General features: G+C 35.1%; 2 protein-coding genes across 3 annotated transcripts in view; one reads left to right on the top strand and one right to left on the bottom strand.

The window, feature by feature from the left end:
• The first annotated feature begins 141 nt into the window (after positions 1–141).
• Positions 142–11,955, top strand: LOC106099952 (protein kinase C, brain isozyme). 2 transcript variants are annotated; one of them, XM_013278646.1, is made up of 13 exons: positions 142–168; positions 761–843; positions 4,710–4,821; positions 6,397–6,525; positions 6,758–6,954; positions 7,253–7,438; positions 7,596–7,730; positions 8,214–8,387; positions 8,704–8,795; positions 9,192–9,558; positions 10,044–10,208; positions 11,105–11,266; positions 11,513–11,954. In XM_013278646.1, exons 4-12 carry the CDS (start codon positions 6,405–6,407, stop codon positions 11,255–11,257), a joined length of 1,590 nt encoding a protein of 529 aa, XP_013134100.1. In that variant the 5' UTR covers positions 142–168; positions 761–843; positions 4,710–4,821; positions 6,397–6,404; the 3' UTR covers positions 11,258–11,266; positions 11,513–11,954. The 2 variants fall into 2 exon arrangements, with proteins under 2 accessions (XP_013134100.1, XP_013134099.1); XM_013278645.1 differs by lacking the exon at positions 4,710–4,821 and having other exon boundaries at positions 11,513–11,955.
• Positions 11,956–14,739: 2,784 nt separating this feature from the next.
• The window catches only part of LOC106099962 (tetratricopeptide repeat protein 36), a 7,678-nt gene continuing 2,661 nt past the window's right edge, over positions 14,740–19,756 (bottom strand). Inside the window, exons 2-4 of the mRNA XM_013278660.1 lie at positions 19,021–19,203; positions 17,986–18,161; positions 14,740–17,538 (exon numbers count right to left, since the gene is read on the bottom strand). Coding sequence (XP_013134114.1) covers positions 17,458–17,538; positions 17,986–18,161; positions 19,021–19,203 — 440 coding nt within the window. The 3' untranslated portion in view covers positions 14,740–17,457. The remainder of the gene's footprint in view (positions 17,539–17,985; positions 18,162–19,020; positions 19,204–19,756) is intronic.

Here is a 19,756-nt window from a genome sequence, read left to right as displayed (position 1 = left end):
CTAAGTTAATGTACCGTTTCTTTATACCATTTTAAGTATTGAAGAATTTTTACCATCTCTAATCTCGCGTGCATGTGTCGATGTAAAGCCAATATTTGCATATTAACATACTGATTTGCGTGTCTGTTTGTTGCAGGGGCTTCGGCAAACAGGGCTTCCAGTGTCAAGGTGAGATATCATAATAATATACAGTAATGGTTACTTAGTTACATCTAAACATTCTAGAGCAACCTTCTCCAAAGGAACTACTCCATCAGATATCTCAGATATTAAAAAATAAGACATCATTTCAACTGTTCTATCAAAAGTAAATTTAAACCTTCGTATTATGGTTAACGATATATGGTGTAGTCGTGGTAAGAATTTTTATATTGTACTAGCTTTCGCCCGCGACTCCGTCCGCGTGAAATTAAAAAAAGTAAGTAGCCTATGTGTTCTTCCAGACTATCCTCTACTTCCATACCAAATTTCATCGAAATCCGTTCAGTCGATTAGGCTACAAACTCTAACAAACATCCATCTATCCATCTAAACTTTCGCATTTATAATATTAGTATAAGTACATATGATTTTATCATAGTAAAGGATTTCAATCAGCCAGATGAATAGACAAAGAGATCGAAATATTTCATTCATTTGGGGAAACACAAAAGTCCCTCTAGGAAATCTCAGGTCAAGGCAAGCAATATGTCTTGACACATCGTATGGAAATCATGTCCTTCATTTATCATGTATGACATTCTCGTTGTTTGTCCTGCAGTATGCAGCTTCGTGGTGCACAAGCGATGTCACGAATACGTCACCTTTACGTGCCCCGGCGCAGACAAGGGAGCCGACTCCGACGTAAGTTTTATTAATTTTAACATATAACAAATGGAACTATTACAATTTAGGTTAAAAGTACAATTTTCATTAAGGAAGTGTCCGCTTTTGAAATCATGCGACTAGATTCTCAGTGGAAATAGAGAGTTAATTGTAATTTATAAGGTAATTCATTAAAAAAAAATTCTTTAGAATTGCTTTAATCTTATTCTTGGATACCAAGTTTCTTATGCTGAAGATATTTATTTAAAAACTTCATAAAATATTTATTAAATTACATTTAATTTACAACGTTCAAGAACTCATTGTTTGTAAAAATGTGAACACTTTGAGTGCTTTCTTTATTCCTTCGGGACTTAAAAGTTGTCCCGCGAAGTTGTGACGTCATCCATTATAGAAACAGGACACAGTAGCGCCATCTACGTATAACTTTAAATTTCCTGCCGCTCCAAAGTTAAAATACAATCCCCTTCCATATTCTTTTGTGTTAAAAGATTTTAGATCTTTTGTTAGACGATTTGTTACATTCTTACAGATATTTTTAAGTTAAAAAATGACTTATAAGCCATTTGAAAAGGAAACAGTAACTATCATCTTTTGATTTCTAAATTCAGTTATTTTTTAATCTGTGTTGCAATCAGATTACTTAATGATTTTTCACACTATGTCAACTAAGGGCCTCCCTTAATCGTCACTTCGTGACATAGCCCATTTTAGTAATCAAAATAAATTCCAATGACCGCGTAAAGTTTTTTTATACAAGGGTAGTATAGATAGAACAATAATGACATTTTGTGAACAAAGACATCGAGAACAGTACTGTTTAATAGTTATACTGCATTGTATACTGATCTGCTTTGCTACATCCCTATTGTGAAATAAGCATTAACTAGCGTATGCCGCTAGCGTGCCTCGATCTATATCGACTGCAATACGGAACCACTCCAACTTAATTAGAATATGTTTTAAAATAGAATACAGTATTGCGGCGACTACAGGGAACAGTAAAACTCGATTTCCTGAGTATATTAATATTAGAATCGATTTTAACTCGCAAAGAACGAATAAGGAACTCCTCCTTTCATATTAGCAAAGCCAGTACTTTATTCTTTTTATTTATTCAAATGTATTTTAATCTTTATTATTATGGTCATTTTTTTAAAATTGGTTCAGTACTTTCTTTTAAATGTTAAAGACAAATCTTTACTCTTAATAAATGTTATTTATCTATGTTAATTAGTACGACTTTCTTTACATTTATATTTATTTATTTATTTCATACATGAAATAATTTATTTTATTTTATCAAACACTTATATCGTATATTAATAAGAATGTTACGTGTATAATGTAGAATGTAAAAGAATAAATAACATAGTAATAATTGATCTAACGCTAAATTGCCTTAAAAATGTCCAGTAAATAAAATGAATCAAGTAACGCGTCTGTCGGTCAAATAGTCTTTGTTATAGTCTCATAAAAACTTTGCATTAATCGCACAGAAGCATTCCGAAATTAAAAATAGCACTCCGTTAATTACAAAATGGCCGCGCGACAAATTAATTGGGGGCAATTGCACCGCGGCAATTACACGCCGCACACAACATTGTACACTGTATAGACTGCATATTACACATTGTACACAAAACAAACTGTATACAGTGTATTGAACAGCCAAGCCAGCCATGGTTAATTTAAAAGTTACACAAAAACGTTATAACTACACATTAACCAACCAACTACTTTATAATTCTTATGTAAATATCATTATATTGGCATGGCAAACGAGCAAGCGGCTTGAATCCGCCGAAATGGCGATGCGACCGCTGCCCATAGACATTCGCAATTGCAGATGCGTTGCCTACCCTTAATCGACAGAGAAGGCGCACATAAAGATGATATATCCCCTTCCCATGCGACTCCTCCGCCGTCAAATCCACTTTTTCTTCCCATCATCTCTAGAAAAGTGGATAGGAAAAAGGACTAAAAGTAAGCCTCCGACACCACACTCATCAGACGAATCGCGGGATTGTTGCCACTACAAGCCTGTTGTCTGTGTAGTTGTGTTAGTACACCTGGCGAGCCTACCTATTCGTGAGAAGATGTTCAACTGGGCTCTACCACTATGCAGATATAAATAGTTTATTATTTTATTCAATCGAATTGTTATGATATTTCTTATATCATACAATATTTTATTCTGTATTCCAAATATCAATTCCATACGTACAAAAGAAAAAGTAATTCTCAATAAATGAACATGGGCTTCGCTAATTACTTCTCAGAAGCGCTTTTGTTCTAATTGAACGTCTAAATCCAGCGGCAGTTCTGAATGCTTCGTAAGTCTACGACGTCTCTATTGTTTGTAAACTAAGCCAGGGAATAAGTTTCGACGCCTTGCAAATCTTATTGTAGATTAATTTTCATTAAGTTTAAATTAAACTTTGGAAGTTGTGTTATCTGCAAGTTTTATTTATTTCTTTAAAGTTGTGGATAGTGTAGAATTTAACTGATTGAAGAAATTGTCCCTTTTTATCACTGAGGACAGCGTGAAAGTTTGCTAAAAGTGTTGGTAATGGTAAATTCAATAATTCTTCTGTGACATAAAAACTTAAAAATGCTTATAGTTGGAAATGTTCATGTCAGCGCTTAGTAAATAATATATTAGTATGGTTTATTAAAAGGACTCAGGTTGGCATATCATTTACAATTCACAAAGTTACTTGAGGTCACTTTGAGAATTTCCCTTTGCATTAAATAAATATTACGTTACAAAGACCAGCTTTACGATTTATGTTAATGTCTTATTTAAATTTGGAATATTTTGACTGGTATTTGTAGATTAAATTTTAAACCTCCGGATTTCGATGTTCAATTTTTTATTAAATTATTATCAGTGCTTGTAGACTTGAGTTAAGAGCGTGGACAATTAAAACTAAACTATGGCACATCTGTTTATTTATTTCTTGTTTATGGCTCTCCCACAGCGGATTGAGCCAGTGTCAAGTGTTTGTGGTTTTATTCTTATTTGGGAGAAACTAACAAAACCCTGCTTATGGAACTGTTTAATCGCTCATTGATATAAGCTTGTATGAAGGTGCGCACACTACTCGATTTTTATTTGTGAATTAACAGTTGAATTGGCTGCAAAACAATCGGCAATCGCATAACAGTTGAGCTATAGTTTAGTCAAAGGTGTACCCGCTCTTAAAGTCTATAATCTGACATAGATATACAAGGGGGATTAAAAAAGTTCTTAGAAGTGCATATATATGAAACCTTTTTGGATCAAGTTCGATATTCAAATTAAAGAGTGTCTATCACACTACATTTATGCACACTGTCACTTGTTTTTGTCAGTTCGTTCGCATGTAATAACTTTTATTGGCAGAAATTGGAAACATTTTTTAATGTTACCTTATTAACCATTTAGCTAATCAAAAACATAATAAAAGCGAGCGTATAATAATGTTTTGTTGAATCTTTCAAACAAAACGAGTTTTTTTATTTCATTTTCGTAATGAAACGAATACCGAGAGAAGGACAACACGGTCTTTGAATATGCCAACGTGAAATTTAATCAGATATCTTATTAACGAAATAGACAATGCTCCGTCGCAGATATTTACAAAGGAACATTTTTAATATAATTGCTTTTTGCTTATAATTTGAATTTCCTCGGACAATAAAAAAAAAACAAGTTTATAGTTCGACTTATCGAAGAACTCTATGAAGAATATAATGCTTCTATTACGTGTTAAACCATTGTTATTATTTTAATTACACATATTTCTTAATCTTGATCTATATTCTATGAGATATTGTATTGTATTAGACAGTAACATCAGTCATCTAGTCTTTGACATGTTACATACGTATGATTATAGGACACACGCACACGTCACAACTTCCGTGCGTGCACGTACTCGTCACCTACGTTCTGCGACCACTGCGGCTCGCTGCTCTACGGCCTTCTACACCAAGGCCTCAAGTGTCAAGGTACACGCGGGGGAGCGAGATGGATATACATTTGTTCTTTCGTCTTTTACAGCTTTGAATAACGCTTCTCTCTATCGCTTTTTCAGCTGCTGTGCTTCGTTCTTTCGCTTTTTAGATTAAGAGCTGTTTTGTCTTTTGATTTGAGTGTACTGCTTTAAATATATTTTTAATAACATATATAGGTCGGGAATACACATGCAAGTAGCATGATATTTGATTTTGTGATAGTTACGTGCAAGTAAGATGTGGGAGGGAATGAAAGGGTTACGTAGCTTGACTTCTCGTCTTAAACAATCTCGTTGACTGGCATGTGTATTTCCGCCTTTATTGAAAACGATTCACGCTTACTAATTTTTTCTCGTGTGTTACATTTTTCATATTAGCTGCTAGGGTTTATAAATGCAATAGTTGCTATTGATGTCAATTTGTTACAAAGGCCGCGTACGCTCCTCACAAATGGAACTCATGGACGTTCCTTGCTCCGACGTTTTGTGACCATTGTGGAACATTGCTCCACGGCCTCGCGCATCAAGGATACAAATGCGAAGGTAAGAAAAGAGTTACATATCAATGCGAGAGATGTAACTCTTTTCGGATGGGTCGAATTAGCTCCCAAGGCAAGAGTAGCAAATGGTTCACGGAAATGACGTCATAATGGTTAAAGACTGTAGTTGAAACCAGATTTTAATAAATCGAAATATTAAAAGTATAGCTAATTAGATGAAAATTGAGTCCCTATGCATGGAACGTCCAATAAATGTGTTAAAAAATCCAGATTTCATCGTAATTGATTTTAATTATTGGTTTCATGAATGCACGCAGTTTTGTATTGAAAAACGCAAATTCATTTTGCATTTGCTATTTTCATTCAATTTCATTTGTTTCTGTTTTAATTTTATTAATTCATTGTTTAAACTAACTTGTTCTATCATTTCGTTTTCTTTTGTTTCCTTCATGCTTTTGTTTTAATATGTCGCTAACTTTCTTGCCTCTTCGCTTATTGTGTTATTGCATGTTCGTGTTATTTTATAAAACGTAGATTAAGGTTCCCTTAAGTACAATATTCAATACTAATATAATCACACTAGTATACTTCCAAAATTTCAATTAATTAAATAAATTACCATAATTAAAAGTAAAGTCAATTACATTTCCATCTTAATTTCTAGTTATGAGTATAAACACAACATGTGGAATAAACAAACCAACAGACATTTCGTTAATTTTATATAAACAGTAGCGCAAATAGAATCTCGTTTGCTTGCATAAAATATAATTAAAATACATATTGCTCTGTAATATGAAATGTCTGCCCTCTAAAAGGAAATTAACAAGATAAATAAGAAATAATATTAAATGAATTAAAAAAAAACAGAAATTGCATTTTCATTTTACGTTTATACAAGAATTGATATCCACTCTTGTAAATAATTAAAAACATATGGAAAACATAAAACACAATGCTCTTAAAGAACTACTAAATTTATAAATTCAATGCATTACACAAGGATTTTAATGTAGAAGCTGTCACTGTTACGACAGTGGAGATCAACGGTTAATAAAATGTGTATACAGCATGCGACATGAACGTGCACAAGCGATGCGAAGAGTCGGTGCCCAACCTCTGCGGCTGCGACCACACGGAGCGCCGCGGCCGCATCCAGCTCTCCGTCTCTTGTCACGGCAACAAGCTTCATGTAGAGGGTGAGTATTCAATAACTTTCACTTAGAACTTTGTACAACAAAGACTGAGACTGTCTGGTTCTTAATTCAGATAGACTTTTCTATGCTACCCTGGTAGTTCTCCTGGTGAATACAATTTGAAGATCGCTTGTTTTTCAAAAACAAATTCGATGTTATCTGTGATTGTTTTACAGTCTTTTGTTTTTTATAATGAGGAATTTAGACAACTTATTTACGTAAAATTTCTCTCCAGTGAAACAGGGTCGCAATTTGATCCCCATGGACCCCAACGGCCTCTCGGACCCCTACTGCAAGCTGAAGCTGATCCCGGACTCGGACAACGTGAAGAAAAAGACAAAGACCATCCGCAGCACCCTCAACCCCGTGTGGAACGAGACCCTCACATTTGACCTCAAGCCCGAGGATAAAGATCGTCGTCTACTCATTGAGGTACACTAAAATTTTAGTTTCAAATAATGGTATAATATTTAATTATGAGTGAGGAAGGGTACACTGGTAGAAGTAGACCTAGAAAGAGATAGATCGATTGCGTGAAAGGTGACATGATAAAATAGAGAGTGATGACTGAGATGACGGATGATAGAATTATTTGGAGGTCGAAAACTAGTTACGCCGAATCTACGGGAGTAGGATAAGGTAGGGGAGATGAATATGATTTCTTCTGGCTACATGAACCATAAGTTAGCTAAGCCAAGATTGAATTTTAACAAGTGTCTGTCTTTTCTAGATATGGGATTGGGATCGTACCTCCCGTAACGACTTTATGGGATCCTTGTCTTTCGGGATCTCGGAGGTGATGAAGTCTCCAGCAGATGGCTGGTTTAAGCTGCTGACGCAGGAGGAGGGCGAATTCTACAACGTGCCCGTGCCGGAGGAGGGCGCTGATCTCGCGCAACTCAAGACCCAGATGAAGGTAAATATAAAATTAGTAAGAAGGTAAATATATAATTCCAAGAACATCATAATGAAGGAACAACAAATACAAACGTATAAACAGTATTTTATTGTTAACAACTTAATGTGGTTTTTGGTTCTTCGAGCAGGATACTTATCGCAGTTTTTGTTGTCAGGCGACTAACGTGGCGGCTCGTCGGCCCCCGCCGCCGCCCGACCGCGAGGTGCCGCACAACATGGCGGCCGCTGACGTCATCCGCGCCTCCGACTTCAACTTCATCATGGTGCTGGGCAAAGGATCCTTCGGCAAGGTGACTTACAATAGGATTTCAACAGTGGTAGAGCCCGCTTTTAACAACTTCGCACGAATGAGCCGGCTCGCCCGGTGTAATACCACGACCACGCAGAAAACAGGCGTGAAGTGGAAGCAAAGTCGCGTTTCGTCTGAGTGTTGTGCCGGAGGCCTAATTTTAATCCCTTTCTCTTTCCACCCTTTTCTTAAGAGGAGAGGATGTAAAGAAAAGTGGATTTGATGGTAGTAAGCTTTAGCCCGCGACGCCGTCCGCGTGGAATTAAAAGTAAAACAAAAACAAGTAGCCTACGTGTTCTTCCAGATTATCTTTTATATGTATGCCAAATTTCATCGAAATCCGTTTAGCAGTTTAGGCTACAAACTCTAACAAACATCCATCCATCCAAACTTTCACATTTATAATATTAGTGAGATTTGATCATAGATTAAAATATATTTTAGAAACTGGTCATACTTGTTCACTAAAAGCATGAAATGTCAGGTGATGCTGGCGGAGCGGCGCGGTACCGACGAGCTGTACGCCATCAAGATCCTGAAGAAGGACATCATCATCCAGGACGATGACGTGGAGTGCACCATGGTGGAGAAGCGGGTGCTGGCCCTCAGCAGCAAGCCGCCCTTCCTCGTGCAGCTGCACTCCTGCTTCCAGACCATGGTAAGAATAGTTCCACATTTTATGTTAGGGAAAAAGCTAGAAATATGTAAGACTAGCTGTTGCCCGCGACTTCGTCCACGGAATATTAAGATAAAAAGTAGCCTATAATATGCCCATCTATGTCCGCTCATTCATCAGTCCGGTCGAAATCGGTCCAGCCGTTTCGGAGATTACTCAAAACAAACGCGGCTTGCGGACAGACAGACAAAAAAAAAGTGATTTTCAGCAACGCAAATACATTATCTGGACATTGTATAATTTGGAATTTTACTTTTGATATTACAAACAGACACTCCGATTTTATTATATGCTCCAGGACCGGTTGTATTTCGTGATGGAGTACGTGAACGGCGGAGACCTCATGTTCCAAATACAGCAGTGCGGCAAATTCAAGGAACCAGTCGCTGTGTAAGTTTCTATTTATTTCAGTAATGTTAGTAATCTTTTAAAATTAAATCCTATCCTTTAAAAAAATTGTAATCTTGATGTATTATTTATTTATTATTATTTTTAATGTCTGTCCAGGTTAAGTCACCCTGTGTTAATACTTATGTGTAAAGGGGCCAGCTGAAAACCAACGCAGTAACGGCATGCGTCCCATTAGCTGAGCTTGCCACCTTTCTTTTTTTTTATTAGCCCTAAGTTTTTGTGTATTTTATGTTTTATGTAGTTTTTTTGTGGCAATAAAAATCCTTTTTATTTATTTACTTTTATCGTTAGACGATCATCACTTTGAATAATTCTTGAAATTCATTAGAAAACCACTTCGTAGAAGACTAACACAGAACTTATGGATTATTTCAGTTTTTACGCGGCGGAAATCGCTATCGGTCTATTCTTCCTTCACTCCCGTGGGATAGTGTATCGAGATCTGAAATTAGACAACGTATTGCTGGATCAGGACGGACACATTAAGATCGCTGACTTCGGCATGTGCAAGGAAGGTATCACCGGTGACAAAACTACCAAGACCTTCTGCGGCACTCCGGATTATATCGCGCCGGAGATCATCTTGTACCAGCCGTATGGGAAGTCGGTTGATTGGTGGGCGTATGGTGTGCTGCTGTACGAGATGCTGGTGGGGCAGCCGCCGTTTGATGGAGAGGATGAGGAGGAACTCTTCGCAGCCATCACGGATAACAGCGTCTCCTACCCGAAGACTTTAAGTAAGGTAAGCAGATTCTACTTGACATATACTTACTGATGGTTTTTTCTTTCAGAAGTTAAGACAGGAAACGACAATTCTCTTTTAAGAAAGGTAGTAAGCTACCTTTTAAATTTGTGGATGTAGTTTTGTGCAGGGGACTGGTTTAAGCTCCATTTCCTTTCCACCCGTTTCTTATCAAGAAAGTGTTGGAATGGAAAGTGGATTTGATGGTAGAGGAGAGGCATAGAAAAGGAAGGAATTATTTTTGTGTGTCTTTTCTTTCGATTAAGGCGTGATCTGATTCGTTTTTAGCAATGGCGGATGCAAGTGGCCGCTGGTCCGCCATTTTATAATATACTAGCTGTTGCTGTGGATTTGAAGTTTATAATAATATAAAACAAGTATTGTACGATCTCTTCGTCCCCGTTATTTTTGTGAATATGCGAGTGTTGCCAGCGTCTCCCGCGCGTACTATAGTATATATAAAAGTGGGTTTTGAACGTTTTCAGGAAGCAAAGGATGCGTGCAAGTCGTTCCTGACGAAGAACCCTCAGAAGCGTTTGGGGTGCGCCGTGCGCGGGGAGGAGGATGTTCGCACTCACGCCTTCTTCCGCCGCATTGACTGGGCGCGGGTGGAGGCGCGCGACGTGCAGCCGCCATTCAAACCTAAGATCGTATGTGTTTTTACACAATTTATATAAATGTAACGTAATTACATACTCAGAGCTAAGGATACCGCTTGTATAGCGCGCTTTAATACTTCAGAATGGCATCGACAGCTGTCATAGTGACGGGACATATAACCAATGATCCAGTGTTGCACCAATCCAGCGCAGTAGTGATTTTCTTTACAGTATACTAGTTGTTTCCGTGCGGCTTCATCCGCATGAAATTATGAAATGTATTTTATTACGAGCTGTTGCCCGCGACTTTGTCCGCCTGGTATTAAAAAACATACAAACTATATAAATTAAAAAAGGTAAGGATCCCTCGGGAACCGGACATTTCTCGGAGATGAAGCTTATCCCATGTGTACTCCGGACTTTGTATTATATCTGTGCCAAATTTCAATAAGATATGTTGGACCGTTGCAGAATGATCGAGTAAACATTAAAAAACTAAATTAATGAATCCCACGGGTACCGTAACTATTCCCGGGATAAAAAGTCCTATAAAAGCCTATGTTTCCTTACAGACTGTGCTCTAAACCTGTGCCAAATTTCATGGAGATCCGTTCAGCCGTTTAGGCTACAAACGCTAACAAACATCCATCCATCCATCCATCCATCTAAACTTTCGCATTTGTAATATTAGTAAGATCAACCATGGTAAACTTGCTTCTTTGAATTTGGCAGATTGTAGTTTAGGTCCTATTCCCACAGGAAGGTTTTTTTTTATCTGCATGCAACTAGTCAGTAGTAGGGGGTCTATGGTTTCCGCATCTCCACGTCAATGCAACTAATTGTCAGCAGTTTTCGAGATTTTCCGTAAGACTGCGGACAGAACGACAATTATATTAGATATAGCTATAAAAATACATTGCACAAATATTTCGATGTTTTCAACACAGAAACACCGCAAGGACGTGTCCAACTTCGATAAGCAGTTCACTCAGGAGAAGACGGAGCTGACGCCGACAGACAAGCTGTTTATGATGAACCTCGACCAGACCGAGTTCATGGGCTTCTCTTTCCTCAACCCTGAGTACGTGCAGCACGTCTGAACGCACACGGTGAGTGACAAGGATGGAGGTATACACAATTGTGTGGGTGAGAGAGAGATATGGACAGTTTCAGTGCGATATAGGATGGAGCTGTGCGAGAATGAGATAGAAAGATATGAAATCGTATGAGTGTGAAAGAGATAGACAGTATACGGAAAAATGCCATTGAAAGACATAGGGTTATTTTTGGTATGAAAAAAATCAATACAATTATGCAATAAACAATATAAATAAACAGTTGGTTTTTTTTTTCAGAATGGAAATTCTTTTCACTCTTGTCTGCGGGCGCGTGTTCGACTGCGACGCGGGCCGCTCTTCATCTGTCGACTGTCTCTTTCACTCACACGGCAGCACCTATATGCTGTTTCACTCATTTCCTATCTAGGTTAATTAGAGACTGTTATTTCGATCTTTGAACTTGGAGAGTTTTCTATGAAGATAAGGCGTTTCAAGGAAAGTTTTAAGGATGCTCGTTTCTTCCATTTTTGTCGTTTTTTAATTATTTATTTGTCATCCATTCAATACGACATAACTTTGTTTTAAGCGTTTCCGGGCAATAATATCGTGTACGTGTCAACGAATTTCTGAAGCAATATTAAAGTAACTTGCTTTGTATTAAATGCTCTCTTAATGTAATGTGTGTTGGAATATATCATATTTATTTTTAATTTCATTTTTATGGCTGCATATTGCCATTATAGGAAAAAAATAATGTTTTTTTTAACTATTTAAATTGTTTAGTTTTTAAGTCGTTTTAGTGACTTTAAAGTGAATATTTTTGTTTAAAATTTTTATTTACAACATGAAACAGGAGTTTGGGGCCACGTGTTAAAGTGTTACCAGTGTTAGTTCTAATTGTCAAAGTGACAGGTGACGCTTTTTAATCTGTGTCAAATGTTGAATGCGCGTATTCGACTGACGTCACTCGTGATATAGTTGTCTCTGTTTAGTCAACAAGTATGAAAGAGATGACAGTATGTTCTGTGGGTTTTTTGTATGGTTTGGTGTCATTTTTATTTTTACAAACATATCAGTGATGTGTCGTGTTGTGTGGATGTTTGTATTTTAATATGGAATTTTTTATTATGTTTTAACTAATTTCTGCCATACTTCAAATTCATTCTTAAAATCGATTGAAAATAAATTATTATATTTTCTATAGTGTATTAAATCAGTAGAATCTCGTTAAAACTTATTCGTATTTAGTTTTTTATAGTTTTTTTTAATGATTAATATGAAAAGAATCTGTATAAATATGCTTTTTATTATATTGCTATATATTTATTTAAGATATTACGTTTATATAGTCTATAATGTTATGTTTTTGTTTTATTTTGCATTTAATCATATTTATTCACTATCGATGTTTTTGTATGAGTGAATAGTATGATAAAATCATATATTTAAGGAGCTTGTGTGTGTGTTTGTATGGGAGGGTATTTACTCAATATTTCGCGTACTGTGGTGTGTTTAAATTCGTTTTTTAATAATTATGCGTAAAATTACTATTGCGTGTCTACTTTTTTTATTGTTTTTTTTTATTTATGTTTTAAGCACACTACAGTACGCATAGCTTTCGTACACTGGTCGTTTACTAAAATAGCCTTATTAAATTAACTTTATAATCTTCTTGATAAAATAATAAATTTAAATATATTGTACTCTTTACTGTATAGATTAAATATAAATGTGAATTAAAAAATGAGAAAGCATTGAATTCTAAATTGAACTGTAATAAAATGACATGTAGCTTTTTTTTAATATATTTAAGCGTCTTGAGAAGCTATTTTATTGGAAATAATACGGAATATATAAAAATCATTGCTTTCAATCAGATTCTTCCGATTTTATAATAGTTTTTTTCTAGTCAATTTTATGGGAAAATTTTAGTGTTGCCATATAAGCAATTGTTTCCAATAAAAAAGCTAAAACATCGACCGCTGCAAGACATTCGCGGGGAAAGATTATAAAGTATTTTTTAATTATATCTAGATATAGTATTAAAGTTAGTGAGCCGGCTAATTTCCTGCTTCTTTCGCTAGAAAATGCTTTTAATATTATTAAATTATTAATAATTAAAAAAAATAATTGCGCATATCCAGCATTGTAAACAGAAAAGCAATAAAATATCTACTTAATAATCTTTTAAGAAACTTTAATAAAAATTTACAAAAATTAACCTAAATTAAAAAATATAATAAACGATCTTATCGCACTTATTTAAACATTTACAAGATTTTACTAAATTTAGACGTAATTTTAAGATGTATTTGGAATTTTCTGAATTTAAACCAATATATAAACACAGCAACAAACAATGAAATGCGTATATGTGTACAGTCAGGTGCATAAATATGCATATATTTTAAAACCTTCAAAAATTGTATACGCCTTCGATTTTAAAAATACTTATCCATGCTAACAATTTATTCATATAAGCAAGCATAAGTACGGATATCTGAATATTTGAACGCTAAAGATATAAAAGTTTCCGAAGCTTTGTAAATATATATTTGTACAGCTGACTGTACCTTACACCAATATTTTTTAATATATAATACTGTAATTTGTAAAGTTATAAATTTTACGTCTGCGTCAAAGCCGTTGATTTAAAAAAATCTTATTCATATAAAAAAAAAGGAAAAAGCAACTGAATTAAATAATACAGTCGACAAAATACAAATTAAACGTCAGAATGTATAGAAATATTAGTAAATTCCATATTTAAATTCTCTTAAAACTATTATTTCCCCGGATATTAAAAAAATCTCGTTTTAAATAATATTTCATTCAAAGATATCAAATTTAGATAATTCTAGGTAATAATAATAATGAGCACTATAACTGTAAACTGTAAACACCAATGTTTTAAAATATTAGATGTAGCAACTATTCATTTTAAATAGTGTTGCTAGTTTCATGCTAAAACTTCACAAGTCTATAAAAAAGACAGAAACACCAAAATAAACGCTGTTAGAGCGAGACAACTGTAAAAGATCTGGTGCGATCGCACTTTAGTTGTTTAGTTTAGTTATTTGTGAGATGTTATAGATATTAAATTCTTGTATATAAATCGGCTCATTTCTCTTGACCACGTTTTTTAACTAATTTATTGAATTTTTATTAGATTATATTGAATGTTTAACTGTTTAATATATAGCTTGCATTTTGTTGCGTTTTACAGAAATAATTTAAAATAATCTAAATGAATAGACGTAATTATCTCATTAAACTTATATTTGCTAGTAAAAAAAAATATTTAATAGTTCATTTACAAACTATAAATAAAATGCTTATAGTTTCTTCAACATCTGTGGAAATTTTTCTGTGTTTATGAGGCAACACTGGAAATTTAAATGGAGGAAAATTACTACTCAAATTAAAATAATTACGAAACCTTAGTTGAATTTTAAAGCAAGAATATTGACGCAAAAATATAAAAACATTCAGGATATGACTTTAAAAGAACAGAGTTTTAAAAATTTGACATCTAAAAATCCAGCCAAAATACCCATCATATCAAGAAATATATAAAAACTAGAATGTTCTTACAATAAATTGTATTAATAGTTTTTATTGTGTTCAGTGAGATATTAGTATTAAAAAAGTTGATATTATTAAGCATAAATTAAAAATATTATCATGCACTAGTTTGCTCTGTATCACTCTCCTTTGAAAGCTTATTTTTCGTAATAAAAAGTATTTCGCTAAGAAACATTTAGCTTAAGCCATTTGTCGTAATAGGCCTAAACTCACTCTTAGAATAAGCCCGTAGTTAATACAGGTTCTAGAATACTTTTTAAATATATAATATCTTTTAATATTTTCCATTGTCGACGTTTCCGCACGCACGTCGCCTGTGCCAAAATTATATTTAAAAATATATTTCCAATGTAGATAATAAAATGCATTGTTTGATGACAGTTACTAGTGATGTGACCGCTAGCCCTGTATCACTAATCAGTATTAATATCGTTTAAGTTTTTTTTTTATTCGACTTTGACGTTTGAGTTTTTTGTAAGAGTACATCACTAGTAACAAAAGATGTATTTTAAACCGACAGTTATTTGACCCGGTGGGCTAAAGTTATTGTAGTATCTCACTAGAGCTGCTAATGATAAAAATAAGTTTAAATAAATTGGCACTTGTTTATTTTGTGAACTAACAATGTTATTTTGAATGTCATATTTTGACCAATGAGAGTGCGGCAACTGCATTAAGGAATGTCGTATTTTGCTAATTTCGAAATTTATTTAAAACCAACATGGATGTATTTAGAAAGAAGTTGGGAATTATTTGCTTACTGGTACCTCTAAATAATAGCAGGTGCTCTCTCAATGTCAAGTGCCATAAGATCCTTGTAGGTCTATATGAAAACCCAGTACTGTAGCTGTATTTTTTTAATATTTTCTGTGCAAAAGAACTAACCGATTAGCGTTTCTCTCATCGGGTCAGATACATTTGTCAGACTATACCTTTGTATAACACAGCACGTTCAATTTTATTTAAAAAAATCACATTCGATTACGCGTCAAATATCGTTGCCAATAATTTGTTAAAATCAATTTTTGAACGCGTTTATAATGGCTTAATCTCGTGATTTGATAATCTTATTTAGCACATTTGTATATTTTTTAGTATTTCTTACACTGTCCTTGTATTTGACAATATATCGAACTTTGGCGCCATCTAGTTAAGAGCAATATAAACTTTACTAATGTAGCAAAAAGCGCGGTCTTCGACTTGTATCTATTCTCACTGTGTAATAACTCTCTGTGATAAAATCGTCTTTTCACGCGTCACTTGACACTGTTCTTAGACGTATTTCTCAAAATATTGAAAATATCTTCACTCTTGTTTTACAAGTATGTGCCAAAATAGTTTTTGAGACAACTTTTATTTTATTTAGATCCCATACTTTATTCGTAGACTTTGTTGCTTAATGATGACAACATCTGTCTGTAATTAACCACTAAAAGTAAAACTGTACCAAAATACGTCTAAAAACTGTGTCACGTAAATAATGTTATTAAAAAAGTGCACTTTTGTAATTGCGTTTAAATGTACCGTTGTCGCCTCTTATTAGATTTAATATTATCAAAAATTTTAACATTTAACTCTGTGAAGGTGACCTGGTGGTGTCTCACGTGACCTGGTTTCACGAGACCTAGTCTTAGTGATCCGGTATCACGACCTGGTCTCAGTGATCCGGTCTCACGAGACCTGGTCTTAGTGAACCGGTATCACTAGACCTGGTCTTAGTGACCCGGTATCACGACCTGGTCTCAGTGATCCGGTCTCACGAGACCTGGTCTTAGTGAACCGGTATCACTAGACCTGGTCTCAGTGATCCGGTCTCACGAGACCTGGTCTTAGTGAACCGGTATCACTAGACCTGGTCTTAGTGAAACGGTCTCACTTTACCTGGTCTTAGTGAACCGGTCTCACTATACCTGGTCTTAGTGAACCGGTATCACGAGACCTAGTCTTAGTGAACCGGTATCACTAGACCTGGTCTTAGGGAACCGGTCTCACTTGACCTGGTCTTAGTGAACCGGTCTCACTAGACCTGGTCTTAGTGACCCGGTATCACGACCTGGTCTCAGTGATCCGGTCTCACGAGACCTGGTCTTAGTGAACCGGTATCACTAGACCTGGTCTCAGTGATCCGGTCTCACGAGACCTGGTCTAAGTGATCCGGTATCATTAGACCTGGTCTTAGTGAGCCGGTCTCACGAGACCTTCCGTGTGATTTTATTATTGTAGTAACAGTATTTCGATTTGTAGTATTAAATTCGTCATTTTTCAAATGTCGTTTCGTCAAATCGTCATTTTTAGGGTTTCGAAGTGTGATTGTCGATGGCCAGACCTCTGGTGAGGTCTATGGTTTGTTAAGGATTTCGAATTGAATGATGGATTGTACTCAATAATATAAATTTCTAAATCATTAGATTCCTCGTGTGTTTTATTTATTTACCTTTACTCAATTATAAACATGATATGCATGTTAAGAAAATCAACATCGAAATATTAAAACAAGCGACGATCTTTAAAGACCGCTACAAACGTTCAGTTTGAACTGAAAAGTTAAACTTTTCAGTCGAAATTGAGCGTATGTCAGCTTTATATAACGTTGGTATTTTATTATAGAATTATTTTCAATATAAAAACAGATACTATTTTGAAAAATATAATAATTATTATTTGATCTCCTTGTCGCCTCGCAGCACTTGGCTGAGCATCTGGTTGCAGAGAGCGGCGTACGGGTTCATTTCCACCACCTGATAGATACAAGAATAGGAATTACTTAATATACTAAGGAATCAAGAATATAAAAATGTTTGCTAAATGAAAATGTTCACTATTTTTTTTTAAGAAATGGTAAAATGAAAGAGAATTTAATACGATAGTTTTAAAAGTGAAAATAAAACTTATCAAACACTAACTAAATAAAAAAGCAATGGACCCTGTTTACAAAGTTTTCAAAAGGTGTCTGGTTTCACTTGTATTCAACATATACATATATACTAATGTTTTAAAAAAGAAACGATTTTTGGTTTTTTAACTGAAATAAATTAAAAAAAAACCGGGCCGATTCTAAACATTCCTACACAATTGAGAGGCTACATTTATTTTGAATAGCAATGGCTATATTTTTTTATTTTCTAATTTCACGTGACAAAGTCGCAAGCTACAGTAGCTTAAGATATTTCCAGTATTCTGTTTACCTGTTTCTTAGCAAAGGAGCTTCCTATAGTAGCGGCTTCTGCGAAGGCCGCGCGGGCTTCCTCCTCCGCACCTCGCTTGCGCAGCAACACGCCGCGTTGACACAGTGCTAACGCACGCGCACGGCTCCGCCTGTCCGCTGTCAATTGTAATGCCCGATCCAAATCCGCCATCGCCTCTGAAATACGAACAGATTAGTGATTCCTAAAACATACGCCGAGCTGGTCTTTTGGCACAATTTTTGAACTAAGTATATCTTTAGAATAATTCCGTGTAATTATTTGTTTTTTGTGGCAATAAATACATATTCTATTCTAAAGTTGTATAGATAACACGATAAAGGCAGAGCGATTACATGTAGAAATGTAATTTTACCAAAACCAAGGAAATTTTGAAAGAGAAACGAACAAAAAAGGTATGAAAATCCGCCTTTACAGACGCAAATTATCGATTTAATTATAGAAAAAAATAATACACGATATTGATATGAATCAAAACAATAGAATACGTCGGTGGCGCGTTGTTAAATCGTTGACTGGGCCAAAATGTACCATCGAAGTTCGATCCGCGTCTTATACCAATGTGTTTATAGTTATCCGACGTTCTTTCCATGATGGAAAACATCTAAATTAAAAGATCTGAAGTCAACTGACTATTATTGAGCCAGCGGTTAACTAGAGCCTAGTGACCTTAATTTAGGCCCTTCTTTGGGGATGTGCGTCAACTGACGCTAACAATAACCCACTAATTTCCTCATGGAAAATTAAGAATCAATAAGTTAAGGAAAATGAAAGCAAAATTGCATTTAAATCGATAAAATACGCTGATCTTTATCCTTGTTCCATTCCAAATCGACATAACAGGTTTTAGTTTGAACAATAAAAAGTTAAATACAAAAATGATTTTTAGTTTCAAATTAATTTTACCCAATGGTCAAGGCTACGGATTAGATATCCTTCGGACGTGAGTTGAAATCACGTCATTCCAATATTGTGAACCGACTCTTGAAGCCTATTTGGTAAATAAAATGTTAGTACCATCGTCTCTCCGCATGAGCCGCAGCAGCTGCGCCCTGTCATTGTACGCGGCGGCCCTCTCTGGCGCAGCTGCTATAGCCTTGTTCATCTCTTCTAGGGCCTCCTCCAGTTTGCCGTCTTCAGCCAACTGCGCACCACGGAAACTCAGCGTCTTTGATTCCAAGTAGTCTGATGTAGTCGGCTCTGGTGACGTTTGAGTTAAAATATTCTTATCAATAAACATGAATACAAATACAAATAATTTATTGGTAAATTAGCTATTTTTTACATGTCAAAATGTTAAAATTGTTTTACAGATATCCAATGGAAAATTAGACTATCATTATGGCAGAAAAAATTCCTTTACACTATACTAAAATAAAATTGGTATGTCCGTGTGAACATAAGATATTTCTTATCATTCATGTCGCAAACATGATGTGTTTATAGAGGTTATTATACTATGAAGCTAAAATTGTAAGATGTCAAACGTAGCCTTTCTAAGACCTCTAATGATCTTAGCCTACCTATAGTAGGTACGCCTATAGTAAGGTGTGGCTGGTCCACTTCGCCCCTATTTCATTTGTCTCTTTGTATCAGGGCCGGATTTGCCCTGCCCTGGACGAAATTTCTACAGCGCCCCCTAACTGCAATACAAACTCATACGAAAAAAATACACTAAAAACAAAACAAAATGCACTAAAAACAAAACAAAATACACCAAAAACAAAATATTCTCAAAAAAACAGTACACTAA

The sequence above is a fragment of the Papilio polytes genome, unplaced genomic scaffold (assembly GCF_000836215.1).
Source record: "Papilio polytes unplaced genomic scaffold, Ppol_1.0 DF824091.1, whole genome shotgun sequence".
Taxonomy (NCBI): Eukaryota; Metazoa; Arthropoda; class Insecta; order Lepidoptera; family Papilionidae; genus Papilio; species Papilio polytes.
This window is presented reverse-complemented; position numbering and strand designations above follow the sequence as displayed.